Source organism: Nansenia antarctica (genome assembly GCF_963989245.1).
Source record: "Nansenia antarctica genome assembly, chromosome: 16".
NCBI classification, from domain to species: Eukaryota; Metazoa; Chordata; class Actinopteri; order Argentiniformes; family Microstomatidae; genus Nansenia; species Nansenia antarctica.
In genome coordinates this window covers 1,915,908-1,936,969 of record NC_137686.1, presented here as the reverse complement: position 1 = coordinate 1,936,969, position 21,062 = coordinate 1,915,908, and the positions used below count along the sequence as shown (strand labels likewise).

General features: G+C 46.5%; 1 protein-coding gene across 1 annotated transcript; it reads right to left on the bottom strand.

Annotated features, from left to right (window-relative positions):
• Positions 1–413: 413 nt before the first annotated feature.
• On the bottom strand, positions 414–9,759 carry pcmtd1 (protein-L-isoaspartate (D-aspartate) O-methyltransferase domain containing 1; the record flags this gene model as incomplete). Its single annotated transcript, XM_080546470.1, has 6 exons — positions 414–1,348; positions 2,519–2,642; positions 6,846–7,017; positions 7,343–7,445; positions 9,229–9,478; positions 9,703–9,759. The coding sequence occupies 6 exons, from the start codon at positions 9,757–9,759 to the stop codon at positions 924–926; spliced, it is 1,131 nt and encodes a 376-aa protein (XP_080402596.1). The 3' UTR covers positions 414–923.
• Between the last annotated feature and the right edge of the window lie 11,303 nt (positions 9,760–21,062).

The following is a 21,062-nucleotide window of genomic DNA, read 5'->3' as shown; positions in this document are numbered from 1 at the left end:
ATGATGCTAGAGTGACGGTTTGATTCTCTATTAGAAAGAAACTGATTCATCAGATTCCCCATTAGTCCAACGGCTGGTATGATGACACACTCTTATGCGTGTCAGAGAAGATGTAAAAGATGTCTGGCAGATGAGGATTCAAGGCCATAAAAATGAATAACCAAATAAAAATGTCTATTCATATAAAGCCTAATGCCAATTACTTAAAGAGCGAAATGAGATGAAACCCGAGGATATAAACGTCCTAAAGAAATACTTTAGATGACATTTAAAGCCCTCAAGGAGGAATTAGGAACTGTCTCTCTATCTTTCGTAGTCATGCAGCATTTAACATCCCTCTACTTAAACAAAACAGTGGGAGAATAGAATGAAAGAATTGCCCCCTTAATGTTGCATGAAAGGCATAAGAGTCTGACTCAAATAGGGTGACGTAGACATGCAAGTGTCTTTATGGTGCTTCCATTCAGCATCTGCAAATCTTCAGTGGTAAATCGTATCGTTTAAATTTGTAAAAAAAAAAGAAAAAGTGCAGTAAAATTTGAAATCTTTCCATCATCTCATTCTTAACAAATATAGTTAGAAATGTACTTTTATACAATTACACTTTGTGACCATTTCTGTGGAAATATTAACATGATCTGATCAAATCTACATCCTCAACCTCGTTTCTGAAATCATTTTAATTCAGCAGGCTTTTACATATATTTTTTGTCGATATAGAAATTCATATGAACCATCAGAATATAACAAAACAAAAAAACAATGTTGAAAGAATTCAGAACATTATCCAAAACCACCCAAGAAGTCTCTCTCCATGACAGGTGCACCGAAGGAGAAAGAAATGAAAGTAATGCTACATCTGGACTGAAAAACAAAAGGGAGAAAGAAGCATCCCAGCGCGTGTGGGCTCCGTTCAGAAGCAGTCATTTCTCTCTGTAGTACAACAGGTAGGCCTTGAGCGACTCTGGCAGAGGCAGAGCCATGATTTTGTCTCTCAGCGCGTTCGCTGGCGGCTCTTCTGGCTTCAGGATCTCCGCAATGTCCTTCTCTGCTGCCGCCTCCTCTTCCTCCACCACCGCCGCCACCTCCTCCTCCTCCTCCTCCTCCTCCCTGTGCTCTTCCTCGATGGACTCGTCCACCTCGCTCTCCACTGGCTGGGGGATCAGCTGGTTCCCCAGAAACACGTAGGTGTTGACCCGTCGCTGCCGGCAACGTCTGCGCTTGCGCTTCTGGGGCACCCTCTTCTCCCGCAGGCCCCTGCCCCCCCGGCCCTCCTCCCCCAGGTCACGGAGGGTGCGGCGGATGTAGATACGAGACAAGTCCTGGAGGCTCCGCACCGCCACAGAGGCTGAGGACACACCCAGAGAGGGAGAGTTCACATCACATCAGCATACCCTCAACATTCCTTACTGAGCCTCATTTATACAAGAGCTAACCCTGGGGTGAGCCATACGCACAAACCTCCAATACATCAGTAATGCCATTACTATTATGGAAGTCTTCAGGATTATACGTCAAGAGAGAGGAGGATAGAGACAGTAGAGACTGACAGGAAGGATGGGTGAGAGAGAGAGAGAGAGAGAGAGAGAGAGAGAGAGAGAGAGAGAGAGAGAGAGAGAGGAGGATAGAGACAGTAGAGACTGACAGGAAGGATGGGTGAGAGAGAGAAAGGAGGATAGAGACAGTAGAGACTGACAGGAAGGATGGGTGAGAGAGAGAGAGGAGGATAGAGACAGTAGAGACTGACAGGAAGGATGGGTGAGAGAGAGGAGGATAGAGACAGTAGAGACTGACAGGAAGGATGGGTGAGAGAGAGAGGAGGATAGAGACAGTAGAGACTGACAGGAAGGATGGGTGAGAGAGAGAGGAGGATAGAGACAGTAGAGACTGACAGGAAGGATGGGTGAGAGAAAGGAGGATAGAGACAGTAGAGACTGACAGGAAGGATGGGTGAGAGAGAGAGGAGGATAGAGACAGTAGAGATTGACAGGAAGGATGGGTGAGAGAGAGAGAGGAGGATAGAGACAGTAGAGATTGACAGGAAGGATGGGTGAGAGAGAGAGAGAGAGAGGAGGATAGAGACAGTAGAGATTGACAGGAAGGATGGGTGAGAGAGAGAGAGGAGGATAGAGACAGTAGAGACTGACAGGAAGGGTGGGTGAGAGAGAGAGAGGAGGATAGAGACAGTAGAGACTGACAGGAAGGGTGGGTGAGAGAGAGAGAGGAGGATAGAGACAGTAGAGACTGACAGGAAGGGTGGGTGGGTGAGAGAGAGAGAGGAGGATAGAGACAGTAGAGATTGACAGGAAGGATGGGTGAGAGAGAGGGGAGGATAGAGACAGTAGAGACTGACAGGAAGGATGGGTGAGAGAGGAAGGTTGACATGCAGGATAGATCGATGGCCATAGATCGACTTTAGCTTCAAATGTTGCTTACTTAAAAAAAGAAAAAAGAAAAAAAATAGGATACCAAACAAAAAAGGGAGACCTGTTCTGAGAACAGAGGTTGAAGAACTCACGCAAGTCAACAGCGTCAGGCTTGTCTCCGTCGGCTCGGTTCTGCTGGACCAGCGGGGCGAACGACACGGCCAAGATGTACTTACTCTCCCAGGAGCACTGGCCGGTCCTGGTGATCTGGGTCAGCTGGGACAGGAGACAGAAGTGGCGTTACACACCGCCGGGCCCACGACCCAGACCAAACTGGTCCGCCTTCGATAGCTTCCTTTCACATTGTCTGTTCCAGCACTGTTACAATTATGGTTGGTACCAAACCAGACCACCTCAGGCCTGTAGTTACATAAACCAGACCACCTCAGGCCTGTAGTTACATAAACCAGACCACCTCAGGCCTGTAGTTACATAAACCAGACCACCTCAGGTCTGTAGGTATAAACCAGACCACCTCAGGTCTGTAGGTATAATAAAGACCACCTCAGGTCTGTAGGTATAATAAAGACCACCTCAGGCCTGTAGGTATAATAAAGACCACCTCAGGTCTGTAGGTATAATAAAGACCACCTCAGGTCTGTAGGTATAATAAAGACCACCTCAGGTCTGTAGGTATAATAAAGACCACCTCAGGCCTGTAGGTATAATAAAGACCACCTCAGGTCTGTAGGTATAAACCAGACCACCTCAGGTCTGTAGGTATAATAAAGACCACCTCAGGTCTGTAGGTATAATAAAGACCACCTCAGGCCTGTAGTTATAATAAAGACCACCTCAGGCCTGTAGGTATAAACCAGACCACCTCAGGTCTGTAGGTATAATAAAGACCACCTCAGGCCTGTAGGTATAATAAAGACCACCTCAGGTCTGTAGGTATAATAAAGACCACCTCAGGTCTGTAGGTATAATAAAGACCACCTCAGGTCTGTAGGTATAATAAAGACCACCTCAGGCCTGTAGTGTATAATGAAGCCAAAAGGCCTCACATCAATCAGCCATAAGTCCATCTACTAAGACGACAGGATACAATAGATTTTTGGTTCTGAGTAGAAACGACCAGCGAGCCTCTTCATTCGGGACACTTGTGTAAACCTGAAAAGATTGGCTAAATAAAAGCAATATGGTAGTAGCTCCTGGATAACCCTGTAGTAGGCCGTTTATGGACAGTGTATCTGTCCCTCTAACACAAACAATTCTTCAGTTTTGACCCAAGAGATGGGGGGCCCTATTATGCACTTCATAAGTCTTAAGCAATAAGACGAGGCGGTAGATCTAAACTTAAGACGTGGAGGCGTGGTCAAGGCCACTTTGCTATTATGCATGCGGTAGTGGGCGCCTAAAACCCGGCGCTAAGCAAAGAAATTAGTCATGGGTGTGTTTTGGGCGTCTTCTCAATCAACCCAATCAGCGTGCCAGGTGCCACTCCCTTTAAGAACCGGCTGCGTTGAGTCATTAGCGCTATGCTATTATGGGAGTCCTAAGAAGGAGGTCAGCGCGCTTCTCTGAAGAAGAAAGTAACAAGCTCGTGCATGATTATTTTCTGAATAAACACGGCAATACCTCCGCTTGTGAGTTGTATTACAGAGGGGTCGCTGGAAGACTGCAGGAATGACAGATGTTGATGTCATTATATTACGCACGGCATGCTCGTACTGTATGTGCACAGTATGCGGAGGCAACATACTGTACAGCGCTGGCCTCTCCCTTCTGAAATAAAGCATTATACTGTGACCGTAATTGACGTCTTGCCGTGGAGCCACGTGCGTGTTCATGTGTGCCCACATGCATGCGCAAACCGCGGAGGCGCGCTCGTGTTTCAAAACGTGCATGAAGTCTAAACTTAAGAACTTTTCAAACCACTTCTTAGCGCTAGGAGCAAAGTCAGATCGCATAATAGCAGGGGCGCCTAGTGCACTTCATTAACATATGAACACCCCCACAATGAGTAATATATGCACAGGAGTATTACGTCTTATGTGTGGGCGCCTATCGACACCTGCATAATAGCAGTAGCGCGTATGAAGCGCATAATAAGGGTGGCGGTAGGTCTTAACCTGGCGGTGCGTCTTAATTAAGACTTAAGACGGCAAGTTAAGAAGTGCATAATAGGGCCCGGGGTGTTTTCGTAAGTTAACTATCTACTTCCGCCATAGACTGATTGATAGACTGATTCATCTCTTCAGGCTACACCTGAACTGTCCCTCCTGAGACATCTACTACCCCCTGTACTGTCCCTCCTGAGACATCTACTACCCCCCCTGTACTGTCCCTCCTGAGACATCTACTACCCTCCTGTACTGTTTCTCCTGAGACATCTACTACCCACCTGTACCGTCCCTCCTGAGACATCTACTACCCCCCTGAGACATCTACTACCCTCCTGTACTGTTTCTTCTGAGACATCTACTACCCCCCTGTACCGTCCCTCCTGAGACATCTACTACCCCCCTGTACTGTCCCTCCTGAGACATCTACTACCCCCCTGTACTGTCCCTCCTGAGACATCTATTACCCCCCTGTACTGTTTCTCCTGAGACATCTACTACCCCCCTGTACCGTCCCTCCTGAGACATCTACTACCCCCCTGTACTGTTTCTCCTGAGACATCTACTACCCCCCTGTACTGTTTCTCCTGAGACATCTACTACCCCCCTGTACTGTCCCTCCTGAGACATCTACTACCCCCCTGAGACATCTACTACCCTCCTGTACTGTCCCTCCTGAGACATCTACTACCCCCCTGTGCTGTTTCTCCTGAGACATCTACTACCCTCCTGTACTGTTTCTCCTGAGACATCTACTACCCCCCTGTCCTGTTCCTCCTGAGACATCTACTACCACCCTGTACTGTTTCTCCTGAGACATCTACTACCCCCCTGTACTGTCCCTCCTGAGACATCTACTACCCCCCTGTACTGTCCCTTCTGAGACATCTACTAACCCCCTGTACTGTCCCTCCTGAGACATCTACTACCCCCCTGTACTGTCCCTCCTGAGACATCTACTACCCCCTGTACTGTCCCTCCTGAGACATCTACTACCCCCCTGTACTGTCCCTCCTGAGACATCTACTACCCCCCGGTACTGTCCCTCCTGAGACATCTACTACCCTCCTGTACTGTTTCTCCTGAGACATCTACTACCCCCCTGTACTGTTTCTCCTGAGACATCTACTACCCCCCTGTACTGTTTCTCCTGAGACATCTACTACCCCCCGGCACTGTTTCTCCTGAGACATCTACTACCCCCCGGCACTGTTTCTCCTGAGACATCTACTACCCCCCTGTACTGTCCCTCCTGAGACATCTACTACCCCCCTGTACTGTTTCTCCTGAGACATCTACTACCCCCCCTGTACTGTTTCTCCTGAGACATCTACTACCCCCCTGCACTGTTTCTCCTGAGACATCTACTACCCCCCTGTACTGTTTCTCCTGAGACATCTACTACCCCCCTGCACTGTTTCTCCTGAGACATCTACTACCCCCCTGTACTGTTTCTCCTGAGACATCTACTACCCCCCTGTACTGTTTCTCCTGAGACATCTACTACCCCCCAGCACTGTGTCTCCTGAGACATCTACTACCCCCCAGCACTGTGTCTCCTGAGACATCTACTACCCCCCAGTACTGTGTCTCCTGAGACATCTACTACCCCCCAGCACTGTGTCTCCTGAGACATCTACTACCCCCCTGCACTGTTTCTCCTGTGTCACAAAAAAAGAAAGAAAGAAATGGTCCTTCTTCTAGCACAACGATTGCCAATGGCCCCTGGCCTGAGCATAGATGACTTTTTCCTGCTACGACTGGTGGATAGATGATTCACTTACTTAGTGATTTGCTGTAAGTCGCTTTGGATAAAGTCGCTTTTGGCTAAATGCCAAAAATGTAAGTGTAAAAAATTGACTTTACAAAAAGCTGAAATGGCTCATGGTCATGTCCCAGGTCCCTGTGGACCTGCGCTCCTACGCCTCACCCTTTGCTCCAAATTCTCCTCGTCCAAGCCTTTCCCCTCCTTACACCGCACCAACTTGGCAGTTCTGTGTCAGAAGGACAGCGAAAGCTGCCGTTGCCCTGGATGAAGGACTACGCTAGCACTTCACAATGTCCACTTTTTGTCTGCTTGAACGTCACACAATGGTCACCATTTTCAAGTGCTTTCGATCTCCCCTATTTGTGTGCAGGAAAATTTGCCAGACAGAACTCCAAAGCCGTTCAGGGACATTGGCACAATAATGCCACAATAATGCTTGGTCACGTTGCATAGATGATCATGCAAGCCAGACTCTTTTTTTTACTGTGTAATTGCCAGCAGGACGGAATCATGAATAATCATGGTGTTTATGTTTTCACTCACCTGGTCCTCTATAGACATCACTAGTATGTATGTACCACTCACCTGGTCCTCTATAGGCATCACTAGAATGCCCCCCACTTTGAGCAGGACCTTCATGTAGTTCTCATGGTCCTTCTGCACCCCCGCCCCGCAGTAGATGCGGTCGTATTGGTGGCTACCGGACGAGATCTCCAGACAATTCCCCACCACAAAGATCGGCTCGCAGTATTCAAACCTGCCAGGGGAAGAATTCCCATATTGAAAAATGTTCCACAAGAAACACACCAGACAACCGTGAAAAAACATTGTTGTTGTTTTCGGAGCAGCCATTTTTCTCATTCTGAGGGACAAATTCACAAAGCACATGAGCGGATTTGAACAGATCCAAAACGTAATTCCGTTTGCGAGACAAGACGAGTCTCAAGACAATGAGGGAAAACTTCAGGCGAATCGATGCTGAACCGCAGCGAGTGTTTCACTGCGACAAGGCGGTTTCAACGCGTGCACCGCCACATGCTCTGTCAGCTGTGACCTCTGGAAGGTGTTGTTGTCCCACTCACCTATCAAAGCTGTCGCTGTTCTTAACAAAGTCCTCCAGTTTCTCCGTAGCATATTCAACCACGTCCCTGTTGAGCTCAACTCCATGGTTCACACCAAATGGACCTGCAAAAGTCAATGGTAAATGGACTGCACTTATATAGGGTTCCCACACCTTCTGAAACATCAAATTCAAGCAGCTTTCAAGGACTTTCAAGACTCAATTCCCTCAAATTGAAGGGCCCACCATGGCATAGTTTGAGACAGATCCAGATGAGAATTTATATAATAGGAACTCTCCGCTCACAGACAACAATTAAAAAGAGAGGCTTGAATGTGTGAACACTACATGGTCTCTTGCCTTCTCTACCACAGCACAGCAAAACTATATATTGTGAAACATGTGTAAGTTAAGTTAAGTTAAGCAATACAGAGATTTATTTACTAGTTGACGAGCTAAGTAAAACATTTTTGAATATATTTGAGAGAAGGGAATTCAAGCACTTTCAATGACCCATGTCTATTTTCAAAAACTTTTTTCTCAAATTCACAGACTTTCAACGATTTCAAGGACCCGTGGGAACCCTGTACCGGTATATAGCGCCTTTATCAAAAGCGCTTTACAACGGCCTCTCGTTCACCCGTTCACACACACATTCACACACCAATGACGGCAAGCTACCATGCAAGGCGCCAGCCCGCTCACTGGGAGCAATTTGGGGTTCAGTGTCTTGCCCAAGGACACTTCCACATGTGGCCAGCCAGGGCTTGAACCGCCGATCTGCCTACCTTGCGATCATTAGACGGCGGCTCTACATCCTGCGCCACAGAATTTTTTTAGAATGACATGTCTTATGACATGCCATGGAAGTGACAACCAATTAACACTACGAACGCATCATTTTTACAATTATTTTGCTAACGTCAAAACGTGTGATATGACCCCTTTGCTCCCGTGTGTGTGTGTGTGTGTGTGTGTGTGTGTGTGTGTGTGTGTGCGTTAAGGCGCATACAGTTGCTGAAAGAAGGAGGGCACAATATTGTGTGCAATAAAATCAACAGTTGATGTGTGTGTACAGACTTGATTGTATATACTGTATTTACAGTTCTAGTAATTACAGTACAACATGTGTCCGTATTCAGACTACATAGTTCATTTAGAATTCAAGCCAATTGAAACCATTAATTTGTGTTATGTATGTACAGTAAAATCTATGTTTTATTCAATATACAAGCCCTTCAAAATACTAAATGTGGTATTCTAACGATCTACGTCCTGATTAAACAACCACAACCCATGCATTTGTTTTGCAGGGTATTATGTGTCTAATGTAATGACTACTGTTCCACTTACGCCCAAAAAACTGACGGTAAAAAAAACAGAAGCTAAAAAAACGTTACCGTGGCGACTGATTAGTGCCTAGGGCATGACGCTCCTAGTGTTGACATGTCCACTGGGATCAGTTCCTTCCACATGGCCTACACCCTCATCACCACACCACACACACACAGCTATTCACTGGATACAACGTCTACATCAACATCTCATTCGATATCTGAACCCAGCAGCGGTGAGAATGAATGAAACATTCATCGGGTTTGTTTGCGAGACAGCGACAACGCTGCTGGATCCTGGATCTGTGTATCGGTGTGCAGGAAGAACAACGGACGGCGCAGGCGCCAGACCAGAGTAGACGATCGCGGAGTGAGGATATTATTCAAGCGTGCGCGCCTGTCCACCTGTCTGTCGATCGGCGCGTACGCTTTAAGAATATCGCCACTCTAGCAGCGTCGTCGCTGTCGCGCAAAACAAACCCGGCGAATGTTTTACTGCCCCGGGCAATCAGGCGAGCGTTAATGTGGAACCCTGTGGGGTGGGAGGAGGACAGAAGCAGGGCCTGGTGGTTACCTATGATGAGGCCCACCATGGTGCTCAGGTAGCCCGTCCCACTGCCCAGGTTGAGGAAGGACAGGCCCTGCTGCAGCTTCAGCGCCTCCATCACCTCCGAGTAGATGCATGGCGCTGACAGGTGGATGTTGCCGTGCCTCCAGGCCAGGTCCTTGTAGGCGTTGTCACGGTAACCGTCCAGGTAGTAGTCCCCGCGGTCGATGGCCCGGAAGGCCCGCTCCACCCGGTCCGTGCGGATGTACTGGGCCTCCTTTTAAAATAAGAATCACATTCGTTTATTCCGGTTTCAGTTCAACTTTTTAAACATGCAACAGATGAATGTTGGATAGATTTGACTTAGCGTTTGACTTCTACTCTTGTCTGAATCAGGGTTGCCTTCTGTCTGTGTTTTAACATGTTGTTGTTGTCTGTTGTTCTGAAAGTAATTTCCCAGTCATGGAACAATAAAGTGACTTTTTGACTTTTGACTTTGACCTTCAGGTTGTCGATCAGGTCGTCGTTGTCCTCCCCGGCGCTCACGGCACCCCCCATGGTGAGTAAACAAAACAAGGGGGGGGGGGCGGTCAAAGAAGCAAGAAGGAAGGACTTCTTCCTGGAGCGGAGCGAGCACAGCAGTGTTCTCAGCGTGACATGGAGAGACGAGAGAGAGAGAGAGAGAGAGGGCCACCTGAGAGGGGTTGGGTCACGTGCTCTCCCCCGGGGGGCCGCCTCAGATCAGCCTCATCTCAAGGTCTGGTCTGGGTGGAGCTGAGAGAGAGAGAGAGAGAGAGAGAGAGAGAGAGAGAGAGAGAGAGAGAGAGAGAGAGAGAGGGAGAGAGAGAGGGAGGAGAGAGAGAGGGAGGAGAGAGAGGGAGGAGAGAGTCAACAAGAGGTGAGATAACGAGGATAGCACACAGGGATTGTCTGTGGAGAGACCTAAAAAAAAGACGTAGCCTAAAGGCCATTGCTCATGTAGTGACAGATAGTGGAAAAAGCCACTGAATGAAAACAAACACGTAGGCCTGTGTTCTAGGCTGCCGTGCGCACGCCAGGCGTCTGGCTGGGAGTAATGGGCTCCTGGGTTAACTAGACGTCTGACGAGCCAGACAGGAGGCTCTGTGGTGTGGAGCAGAACAAGCTCCGTGGTGAACTAGAGGCCTCGGCCTAGACACAGCACACCAAAACATCTAGATACAGCACACCAAAACATCTAGATACAGCACACCAAAACATCTTCTATGGGCTAGATACAGCACACCAAAACATCTTCTATGGGCTTTTTTATTTGACCCTTATTTAACCAGCTAAAATCAGTTGAGAACAAATTCTAATTTTCTATGATGATCTGGCCAAGAGGCCCCGGCAAGAATCAAAACAATCATATAAACAGAAATACTCAGGGTCAACACAAAACAATACATACAATACATGACAACGGCTAAGACAGTGAAGATAAAACAAATAAAAACAAAGTCAACTAACCTATGTGTGAAAAGAGAGGGGGGGGAGGTGTGTGTGTCTGTGTATGCGTGTGTGTGTGTGTGTGTGTCTGTGTGTGTGTGGGGGGGCAATTAGCAGGAACAACGGTCAACTATAAGTGATGTGAGTGCTGTGAGTTTGAGTGTGTTCTGTAAGGTGGTCCAATCGTTTGCTGCGGGCGAAACTAAAGGAGCTAGTCCTTAGGCCTCTACCTGTCCTGTCCTTAGGGCAGGACAGGTTCACCCATTCACACACCAATGGCGGCAAGCTAGGTAGACAGGGCAGGTAGACAGGGCAGGTAGACAGGGCAGGTAGACAGGGCAGGTAGGCAGGACAGGTAGACAGGACAGGTAGACAGACAGGTAGACAGGTAGACAGGGCAGGTAGACAGACAGGTAGACAGGTAGACAGGGCAGGTAGACAGGACAGGTAGACAGGGCAGGTAGACAGGACAGGTAGACAGGACAGGTAGACAGGACAGGTAGACAGGGCAGGTAGACAGGACAGGTAGACAGGACAGGTAGACAGGACAGGTAGACAGGACAGGTAGACAGACAGGACAGGTAGACAGGACAGGTAGACAGACAGGACAGGTAGACAGGACAGGTAGACAGGACAGGTAGACAGACAGGACAGGTAGACAGGGCAGGTAGACAGGACAGGTAGACATGGTAGGTAGACAGGACAGGTAGACAGGACAAGTAGACAGGACATAGGGCTAGACTATGGGAGGAGTCAGTCAGGGGGATGGGAGGAGTCAGTCAAGGGGATGGGAGGAGTCAGCCAGGGGGATGGGAGGAGTCAGTCAGGGGATGGGAGGAGTCAGTCAGGGGGATGGGAGGAGTCAGCCAGGGGGATGGGAGGAGTCAGTCAAGGGGATGGGAGGAGTCAGTCAGGGGATGGGAGGAGTCAGTCAGGGGGATGGGAGGAGTCAGTCAGGGGGATGGGAGGAGTCAGTCAGGGGGATGGGAGGAGTCAGTCAGGGGGGTGGGAGGAGTCAGTCAGGGGGGTGGGAGGAGTCAAGGGGATGGTCCCTCCGGCCCGACTGCATGGCCACATCTCACTCAGCTCATAAAGATATCATAAAGATATCATAAAGATATCACTTATCACTGTCATGTTTTATATCACTACTTGCACTTCTGGTTCGAGACTAAACTGCATTTGGTTGTCTGGTACTTGTACTCTGCAATGACAATAAAGTAGAATCTAATCTGATCTAAAGACGGAATTCAAAGGTGGCATTGTTGTAGCAGGTTTACTGGTGAGGCAACTTTCCATTGGCTCAATCCCACAGCGAGAGGAATCATTGATTCATTCTCAATTTCTCACCACTGACAGCATGACGGTGTTACAGCAAGCTTTTTGTCACCCCCGGAAACCCGTAGTTTTCCAACAGCAAAAACAAAAGCCAGGAAAATAGGTCACTCAGGCAAAGGTACTTCACCAGTAAATGATTGGGTCCTGCATCATCATCATCCTAGGACTACAAACACAGAGGGAGGAAGGAGACCATGTACTGGAGGCGTGTGAGACTATACATATCTGCCATATATCATACCTCTGTTTTATATGTATGTATCATGCATGCAACAACACATAGGACTATCAAGGAAAAAAGAGAAACAAAATACAAAACACTGTCAAAATGATTCTGTACGGCGCTGTTAATCAGTTAATCGGTCTGATGACTTTTTTGTAATTGCTGTCCTGAGTTTTGACCCACTAGGCTCGAAAGAGTCCACCGTCAAGGAACGTGTGTGTGTGTGTGTGTGCGACACGCGTGTGCTGCTGAGTCTGACATCCGAGTCGGTTTCAACGGGGACGACCTCAAGCACCCCGTTGAACCTGCTGGGTGACTTAACATGTAACAGATCCTGGGACGACGCAACGACACATTGCACAATGAAATTCAATCTAAAACAAGGCCATGCTCCCTGAGACTGGTGGCCTATATAGGCCTAGCGTAGGCAACAGAGAGTGTTGGGCATAGACAGAGGATGATGCCTTTCTAGTATTACTCAACAGAGAGTGTTGGGTATAGACAGAGTGTGTTGGGTATAGACAGAGAGTGTTGGGTATAGACAGAGTGTGTTGGGTATAGACAGAGTGTTGGGTATAGACAGAGTGTGTTGGGTATAGACAGAGTGTTGGGTATAGACAGTGTGTTGGGTATAGACAGAGAGTGTTGGGTATAGACAGAGAGTGTTGGGTATAGACAGAGAGTGTTGGGTATAGACAGAGAGTGTTGGGTATAGACAGAGTGTTGGGTATAGACAGAGTTTGTTGGGTATAGACAGAGAGTGTTGGGTATAGACAGAGTGTTGGGTATAGACAGATAGTGTTGGGTATAGACAGAGAGTGTTGGGTATAGACAGAGTGTTGGGTATAGACAGAGTGTGTTGGGTATAGACAGAGAGTGTTGGGTATAGACAGAGTGTTGGGTATAGACAGAGTGTGTTGGGTATAGACAGAGAGTGTTGGGTATAGACAGAGTGTTGGGTATAGACAGAGTGTGTTGGGTATAGACAGTGTGTTGGGTATAGACAGAGAGTGTTGGGTATAGACAGAGTGTTGGGTATAGACAGAGTGTGTTGGGTATAGACAGAGAGTGTTGGGTATAGACAGAGAGTGTTGGGTATAGACAGAGTGTTGGGTATAGACAGAGTGTTGGGTATAGACAGAGTGTTGGGTATAGACAGAGTGTTGGGTATAGACAGAGAGTGTTGGGTATAGACAGAGAGTGTTGGGTATAGACAGAGTGTGTTGGGTATAGACAGAGAGTGTTGGGTATAGACAGAGTGTTGGGTATAGACAGAGTGTTGGGTATAGACAGAGTGTGTTGGGTATAGACAGAGTGTGTTGGGTATAGACAGAGTGTTGGGTATAGACAGAGTGTTGGGTATAGACAGAGTGTTGGGTATAGACAGAGTGTTGGGTATAGACAGAGTGTTGGGTATAGACAGAGTGTGTTGGGTATAGACAGAGTGTTGGGTATAGACAGAGTGTGTTGGGTATAGACAGAGTGTTGGGTATAGACAGAGTGTTGGGTATAGACAGAGTGTTGGGTATAGACAGAGTGTTGGGTATAGACAGAGTGTTGGGTATAGACAGAGTGTTGGGTATAGACAGAGTGTTGGGTATAGACAGAGTGTGTTGGGTATAGACAGAGTGTGTTGGGTATAGACAGAGTGTTGGGTATAGACAGAGAGTGTTGGGTATAGACAGAGAGTGTTGGGTATAGACAGAGAGTGTTGGGTATAGACAGAGTGTTGGGTATAGACAGAGAGTGTTGGGTATAGACAGAGAGTGTTGGGTATACAGAGAGTGTTGGGTATAGACAGAGTGTGTTGGGTATACAGAGAGTGTTGGGTATAGACAGAGTGTGTTGGGTATAGACAGAGTGTGTTGGGTATAGACAGAGTGTGTTGGGTATACAGAGAGTGTTGGGTATAGACAGAGTGTGTTGGGTATAGACAGAGAGTGTTGGGTATAGACAGAGTGTTGGGTATAGACAGAGTGTTGGGTATAGACAGAGTGTGTTGGGTATAGACAGAGAGTGTTGGGTATAGACAGAGAGTGTTGGGTATAGACAGAGTGTTGGGTATAGACAGAGAGTGTTGGGTATAGACAGAGTGTTGGGTATAGACAGAGAGTGTTGGGTATAGACAGAGTGTGTTGGGTATAGACAGAGTGTGTTGGGTATAGACAGAGAGTGTTGGGTATAGACAGAGTGTTGGGTATAGACAGAGAGTGTTGGGTATAGACAGAGAGTGTTGGGTATAGACAGAGAGTGTTGGGTATAGACAGAGAGTGTTGGGTATAGACAGAGTGTTGGGTATAGACAGAGTGTTGGGTATAGACAGAGAGTGTTGGGTATAGACAGAGTGTGTTGGGTATAGACAGAGTATTGGGTATAGACAGAGTGTTGGGTATAGACAGAGAGTGTTGGGTATAGACAGAGTGTTGGGTATAGACAGAGTGTGTTGGGTATAGACAGAGTGTTGGGTATAGACAGAGTGTGTTGGGTATAGACAGAGAGTGTTGGGTATAGACAGAGTGTGTTGGGTATAGACAGAGAGTGTTGGGTATAGACAGAGTGTTGGGTATAGACAGAGTGTTGGGTATAGACAGAGTGTTGGGTATAGACAGAGTGTTGGGTATACAGAGTGTGTTGGGTATAGACAGAGTGTTGGGTATAGACAGAGTGTGTTGGGTATAGACAGAGAGTGTTGGGTATAGACAGAGAGTGTTGGGTATAGACAGAGTGTTGGGTATAGACAGAGAGTGTTGGGTATAGACAGAGTGTTGGGTATAGACAGAGTGTTGGGTATAGACAGAGAGTGTTGGGTATAGACAGAGAGTGTTGGGTATAGACAGAGAGTGTTGGGTATAGACAGAGTGTTGGGTATAGACAGAGAGTGTTGGGTATAGACAGAGTGTTGGGTATAGACAGAGAGTGTTGGGTATAGACAGAGTGTTGGGTATAGACAGAGTGTTGGGTATAGACAGAGAGTGTTGGGTATAGACAGAGTGTTGGGTATAGACAGAGAGTGTTGGGTATAGACAGAGTGTTGGGTATAGACAGAGAGTGTTGGGTATAGACAGAGTGTTGGGTATAGACAGAGTGTGTTGGGTATAGACAGAGTGTTGGGTATAGACAGAGTGTGTTGGGTATAGACAGAGAGTGTTGGGTATAGACAGAGTGTTGGGTATAGACAGAGAGTGTTGGGTATAGACAGAGTGTGTTGGGTATAGACAGAGTGTTGGGTATAGACAGAGTGTTGGGTATAGACAGAGAGTGTTGGGTATAGACAGAGAGTGTTGGGTATAGACAGAGTGTTGGGTATAGACAGAGTGTTGGGTATAGACAGAGTGTGTTGGGTATAGACAGAGTGTTGGGTATAGACAGAGTGTTGGGTATAGACAGAGTGTTGGGTATAGACAGAGAGTGTTGGGTATAGACATAGAGTGTTGGGTATAGACAAAGTGTTGGGTATAGACAGAGTGTGTTGGGTATAGACAGAGTGTGTTGGGTATAGACAGAGTGTTGGGTATAGACAGAGGGTTGGGTATAGACAGAGTGTTGGGTATAGACAGAGTGTTGGGTATAGACAGAGAGTGTTGGGTATAGACAGAGTGTGTTGGGTATAGACAGAGAGTGTTGGGTATAGACAGAGAGTGTTGGGTATAGACAGAGTGTTGGGTATAGACAGAGTGTTGGGTATAGACAGAGGGTTGGGTATAGACAGAGTGTGTTGGGTATAGACAGAGTGTTGGGTATAGACAGAGTGTTGGGTATAGACAGAGAGTGTTGGGTATAGACAGAGAGTGTTGGGTATAGACAGAGTGTTGGGTATAGACAGAGAGTGTTGGGTATAGACAGAGAGTGTTGGGTATAGACAGAGTGTTGGGTATAGACAGAGAGTGTTGGGTATAGACAGAGTGTTGGGTATAGACAGAGTGTTGGGTATAGACAGAGTGTTGGGTATAGACAGAGAGTGTTGGGTATAGACTAGGGATGCACCGAAATGAAAATTCTTGGCCGAGGCCGAAGCCGAATTTAAGGAAACACTTGGCCGAATACCGAATACCGAATACCGAATGTGTATCGGCAGTTTTTAATTTTATCATTGCATAAACTAAATACATTTTGCTTTTTATTCATGCTTCTCAAAGAAAGAAATTGAGATTGAAAAAAAAGAACTTTTATATATAACTTATTATAACTAATTATCGTGGGATTTAATCTCTACTGCTTTCCAGGGTTCAAGTTAATGATATTCATGATTTGTCTCTACATAGGCTTCAGAAAGTATTTAGACCCCTTCACTTTTTTCACATTTTTGAATAGATTTGCCATCAATCCACACAGTAATATAATCTAAGTAAAAACGTTTTTTAATGTTTGCAAATGTATTAAAATGTAAATACAGAAATACCTCATGTACATAAGTATTCAGACCCTTTGTCACTCTTAAAATTAGGTCAAATGCTAAATGTCTTCAACAAGTCATTCAACAAGTTGAATTGAGTCCACCTGAGTGTAAGGATAATAGTTCATGTTATTTCAGAATGAATATCTTTTGTTTTTATAGTCTCTGGTTTGCATAGAAACCACCGCATGATACAGCTGCATGTCATAAACTCGTGTAGAACAGCTGGGAGTCTGAATATGTTTTCAACAAGGCAACAACTCTGCTTCTTCCGCTACGACTGCTAAGCTAACTAGCTAGATGAGTGTAAGGTTGCGTTCGTAAAGTCGCTCTGAGAGCGCTGGAGCGCACACTGGGCCCGACGTCATAGAGAAACCGAGTCATTTGATTGGACGAGAGGCATTCCACGAGTGCTGATCGGACTTCCTGAGTGAATTTACGAACGCAGCCAGTTTTGAAAGCGCGTCGCCTCGCGCCGCGCGCCTGTTGAGAGTTATATTTAATTGTATTGCGTCATCAAAACACGGCCACTATTCGGTGGTAAACATTCGGTGTTTTCACACATTCGGCCGAATACCGAATGTGCTTTATTTTGCGATATTCGGCCGAATACATTCGGTGGCCGAATGTTCGGTGCATCCCTAGTATAGACAGAGTGTTGGGTATAGACAGAGTGTTGGGTATAGACAGAGAGTGTTGGGTATAGACAGAGAGTGTTGGGTATAGACAGAGAGTGTTGGGTATAGACAGAGTGTTGGGTATAGACAGAGTGTTGGGTATAGACAGAGAGTGTTGGGTATAGACAGAGTGTTGGGTATAGACAGAGAGTGTTGGGTATAGACAGAGTGTTGGGTATAGACAGAGAGTGTTGGGTATAGACAGAGAGTGTTGGGTATAGACAGAGTGTTGGGTATAGACAGATAGTGTTGGGTATAGACAGAGTGTTGGGTATAGACAGAGTGTTGGGTATAGACAGAGTGTGTTGGGTATAGACAGTGTGTTGGGTATAGACAGAGTGTGTTGGGTATAGACAGAGTGTTGGGTATAGACAGAGTGTTGAGTATAGACAGAGTGTGTTGGGTATAGACAGAGTGTTGGGTATAGACAGAGTGTTGGGTATAGACAGAGTGTTGGGTATAGACAGAGTGTTGGGTATAGACAGAGTGTTGGGTATAGACAGAGTGTTGGGTATAGACAGAGTGTTGGGTATAGACAGAGTGTTGGGTATAGACAGAGTGTTGGGTATAGACAGAGAGTGTTGGGTATAGACAGAGAGTGTTGGGTATAGACAGAGAGTGTTGGGTATAGACAGAGTGTTGGGTATAGACAGAGAGTGTTGGGTATAGACAGAGTGTTGGGTATAGACAGAGAGTGTTGGGTATAGACAGAGTGTTGGGTATAGACAGAGTGTTGGGTATAGACAGAGTGTTGGGTATAGACAGAGTGTTGGGTGTAGACAGAGAGTGTTGGGTATAGACAGAGTGTGTTGGGTATAGACAGAGTGTTGGGTATAGACAGAGTGTTGGGTATAGACAGAGTGTTGGGTATACAGAGTGTTGGGTATAGACAGAGTGTTGGGTATAGACAGAGTGTTGGGTATACAGAGTGTGTTGGCTATAGACAGAGTGTTGGCTATAGACAGAGTGTTGGGTATAGACAGAGTGTTGGGTATAGACAGAGAGTGTTGGGTATAGACAGAGTGTGTTGGGTATAGACAGAGAGTGTTGGGTATAGACAGAGTGTTGGGTATAGACAGAGTGTTGGGTATAGACAGAGAGTGTTGGGTATAGACAGAGAGTGTTGGGTATAGACAGAGTGTGTTGGGTATAGACAGAGAGTGTTGGGTATAGACAGAGTGTTGGGTATAGACAGAGTGTTGGGTATAGACAGAGAGTGTTGGGTATAGACAGAGAGTGTTGGGTATAGACAGAGTGTGTTGGGTATAGACAGAGTGTTGGGTATAGACAGAGTGTTGGGTATAGACAGAGAGTGTTGGGTATAGACAGAGTGTTGGGTATAGACAGAGAGTGTTGGGTATAGACAGAGAGTGTTGGGTATAGACAGAGTGTGTTGGGTATAGACAGAGTGTTGGGTATAGACAGAGTGTTGGGTATAGACAGAGTGTGTTGGGTATAGACAGAGTGTTGGGTATAGACAGAGTGTGTTGGGTATAGACAGAGTGTGTTGGGTATAGACAGAGTGTTGGGTATAGACAGAGTGTTGGGTATAGACAGAGTGTTGGGTATAGACAGAGTGTTGGGTATAGACAGAGTGTTGGGTATAGACAGAGTGTTGGGTATAGACAGAGTGTGTTGGGTATAGACAGAGTGTTGGGTATAGACAGAGTGTTGGGTATAGACAGAGAGTGTTGGGTATAGACAGAGTGTTGGGTATAGACAGAGTGTTGGGTATAGACAGAGAGTGTTGGGTATAGACAGAGTGTTGGGTATAGACAGAGAGTGTTGGGTATAGACAGAGTGTTGGCTATAGACAGAGTGTTGGGTATAGACAGAGTGTTGGGTATAGACAGAGAGTGTTGGGTATAGACAGAGAGTGTTGGGTATAGACAGAGAGTGTTGGGTATAGACAGAGAGTGTTGGGTATAGACAGAGTGTTGGGTATAGACAGAGTGTTGGGTATAGACAGAGTGTTGGGTATAGACAGAGAGTGTTGGGTATAGACAGAGTGTTGGGTATAGACAGAGTGTTGGCTATAGACAGAGTGTTGGGTATAGACAGAGAGTGTTGGGTATAGACAGAGTGTTGGGTATAGACAGAGTGTTGGGTATAGACAGAGAGTGTTGGGTATAGACAGAGTGTTGGGTATAGACAGAGAGTGTTGGGTATAGAGAGTGTTGGCTATAGACAGAGTGTTGGGTATAGACAGAGAGTGTTGGGTATAGACAGAGTGTTGGGTATAGACAGAGTGTTGGGTATAGACAGAGTGTTGGGTATAGACAGAGAGTGTTGGGTATAGACAGAGTGTTGGCTATAGACAGAGTGTTGGCTATAGACAGAGAGTGTTGGGTATAGACAGAGTGTTGGGTATAGACAGAGAGTGTTGGGTATAGACAGAGAGTGTTGGGTATAGACAGAGTGTTGGCTATAGACAGAGAGTGTTGGGTATAGACAGAGTGTTGGGTATAGACAGAGTGTGTTGGGTATAGACAGAGGGTTGGGTATAGACAGAGTGTTGGGTATAGACAGAGAGTGTTGGGTATAGACAGAGTGTGTTGGGTATAGACAGAGGGTTGGGTATAGACAGAGTGTTGGCTATAGACAGAGAGTGTTGGGTATAGACAGAGTGTTGGGTATAGACAGAGTGTTGGGTATAGACAGAGAGTGTTGGGTATAGACAGAGTGTGTTGGGTATAGACAGAGGGTTGGGTATAGACAGAGTGTTGGGTATAGACAGAGAGTGTTGGGTATAGACAGAGTGTGTTGGGTATAGACAGAGTGTTGGGTATAGACAGAGAGTGTTGGGTATAGACAGAGTGTTGGGTATAGACAGAGTGTTGGGTATAGACAGAGAGTGTTGGGTATAGACAGAGTGTTGGGTATAGACAGAGTGTTGGGTATAGACAGAGAGTGTTGGGTATAGACAGAGAGTGTTGGGTATAGACAGAGTGTTGGGTATAGACAGAGAGTGTTGGGTATAGACAGAGAGTGTTGGGTATAGACAGAGTGTTGGCTATAGACAGAGTGTTGGGTATAGACAGAGAGTGTTGGGTATAGACAGAGTGTTGGGTATAGACAGAGTGTTGGGTATAGACAGAGTGTTGGGTATAGACAGAGTGTTGGGTATAGACAGAGTGTTGGGTATAGACAGTGTGTTGGGTATAGACAGAGTGTTGGGTATAGACAGAGTGTTGGGTATAGACAGAGAGTGTTGGGTATAGACAGAGAGTGTTGGGTATAGACAGAGTGTTGGGTATAGACAGAGTGTTGGGTATAGACAGAGTGTTGGGTATAGACAGAGTGTTGGGTATAGACAGAGTGTTGGGTATAGACAGAGTGTTGGGTATAGACAGAGTGTGTTGGGTATAGACAGAGAGTGTTGGGTATAGACAGAGTGTTGGCTATAGACAGAGTGTTGGGTATAGACAGAGAGTGTTGGGTATAGACAGAGTGTTGGGTATAGACAGAGTGTTGGGTATAGACAGAGTGTTGGGTATAGACAGAGTGTTGGGTATAGACAGAGTGTTGGGTATAGACAGAGTGTTGGGTATAGACAGAGTGTTGGGTATAGACAGAGAGTGTTGGGTATAGACAGAGTGTGTTGGGTATAGACAGAGTGTTGGGTATAGACAGAGTGTTGGGTATAGACAGAGAGTGTTGGGTATAGACAGAGAGTGCTGGGTATAGACAGAGAGTGTTGGGTATAGACAGAGTGTTGGGTATAGACAGAGTGTTGGGTATAGACAGAGAGTGTTGGGTATAG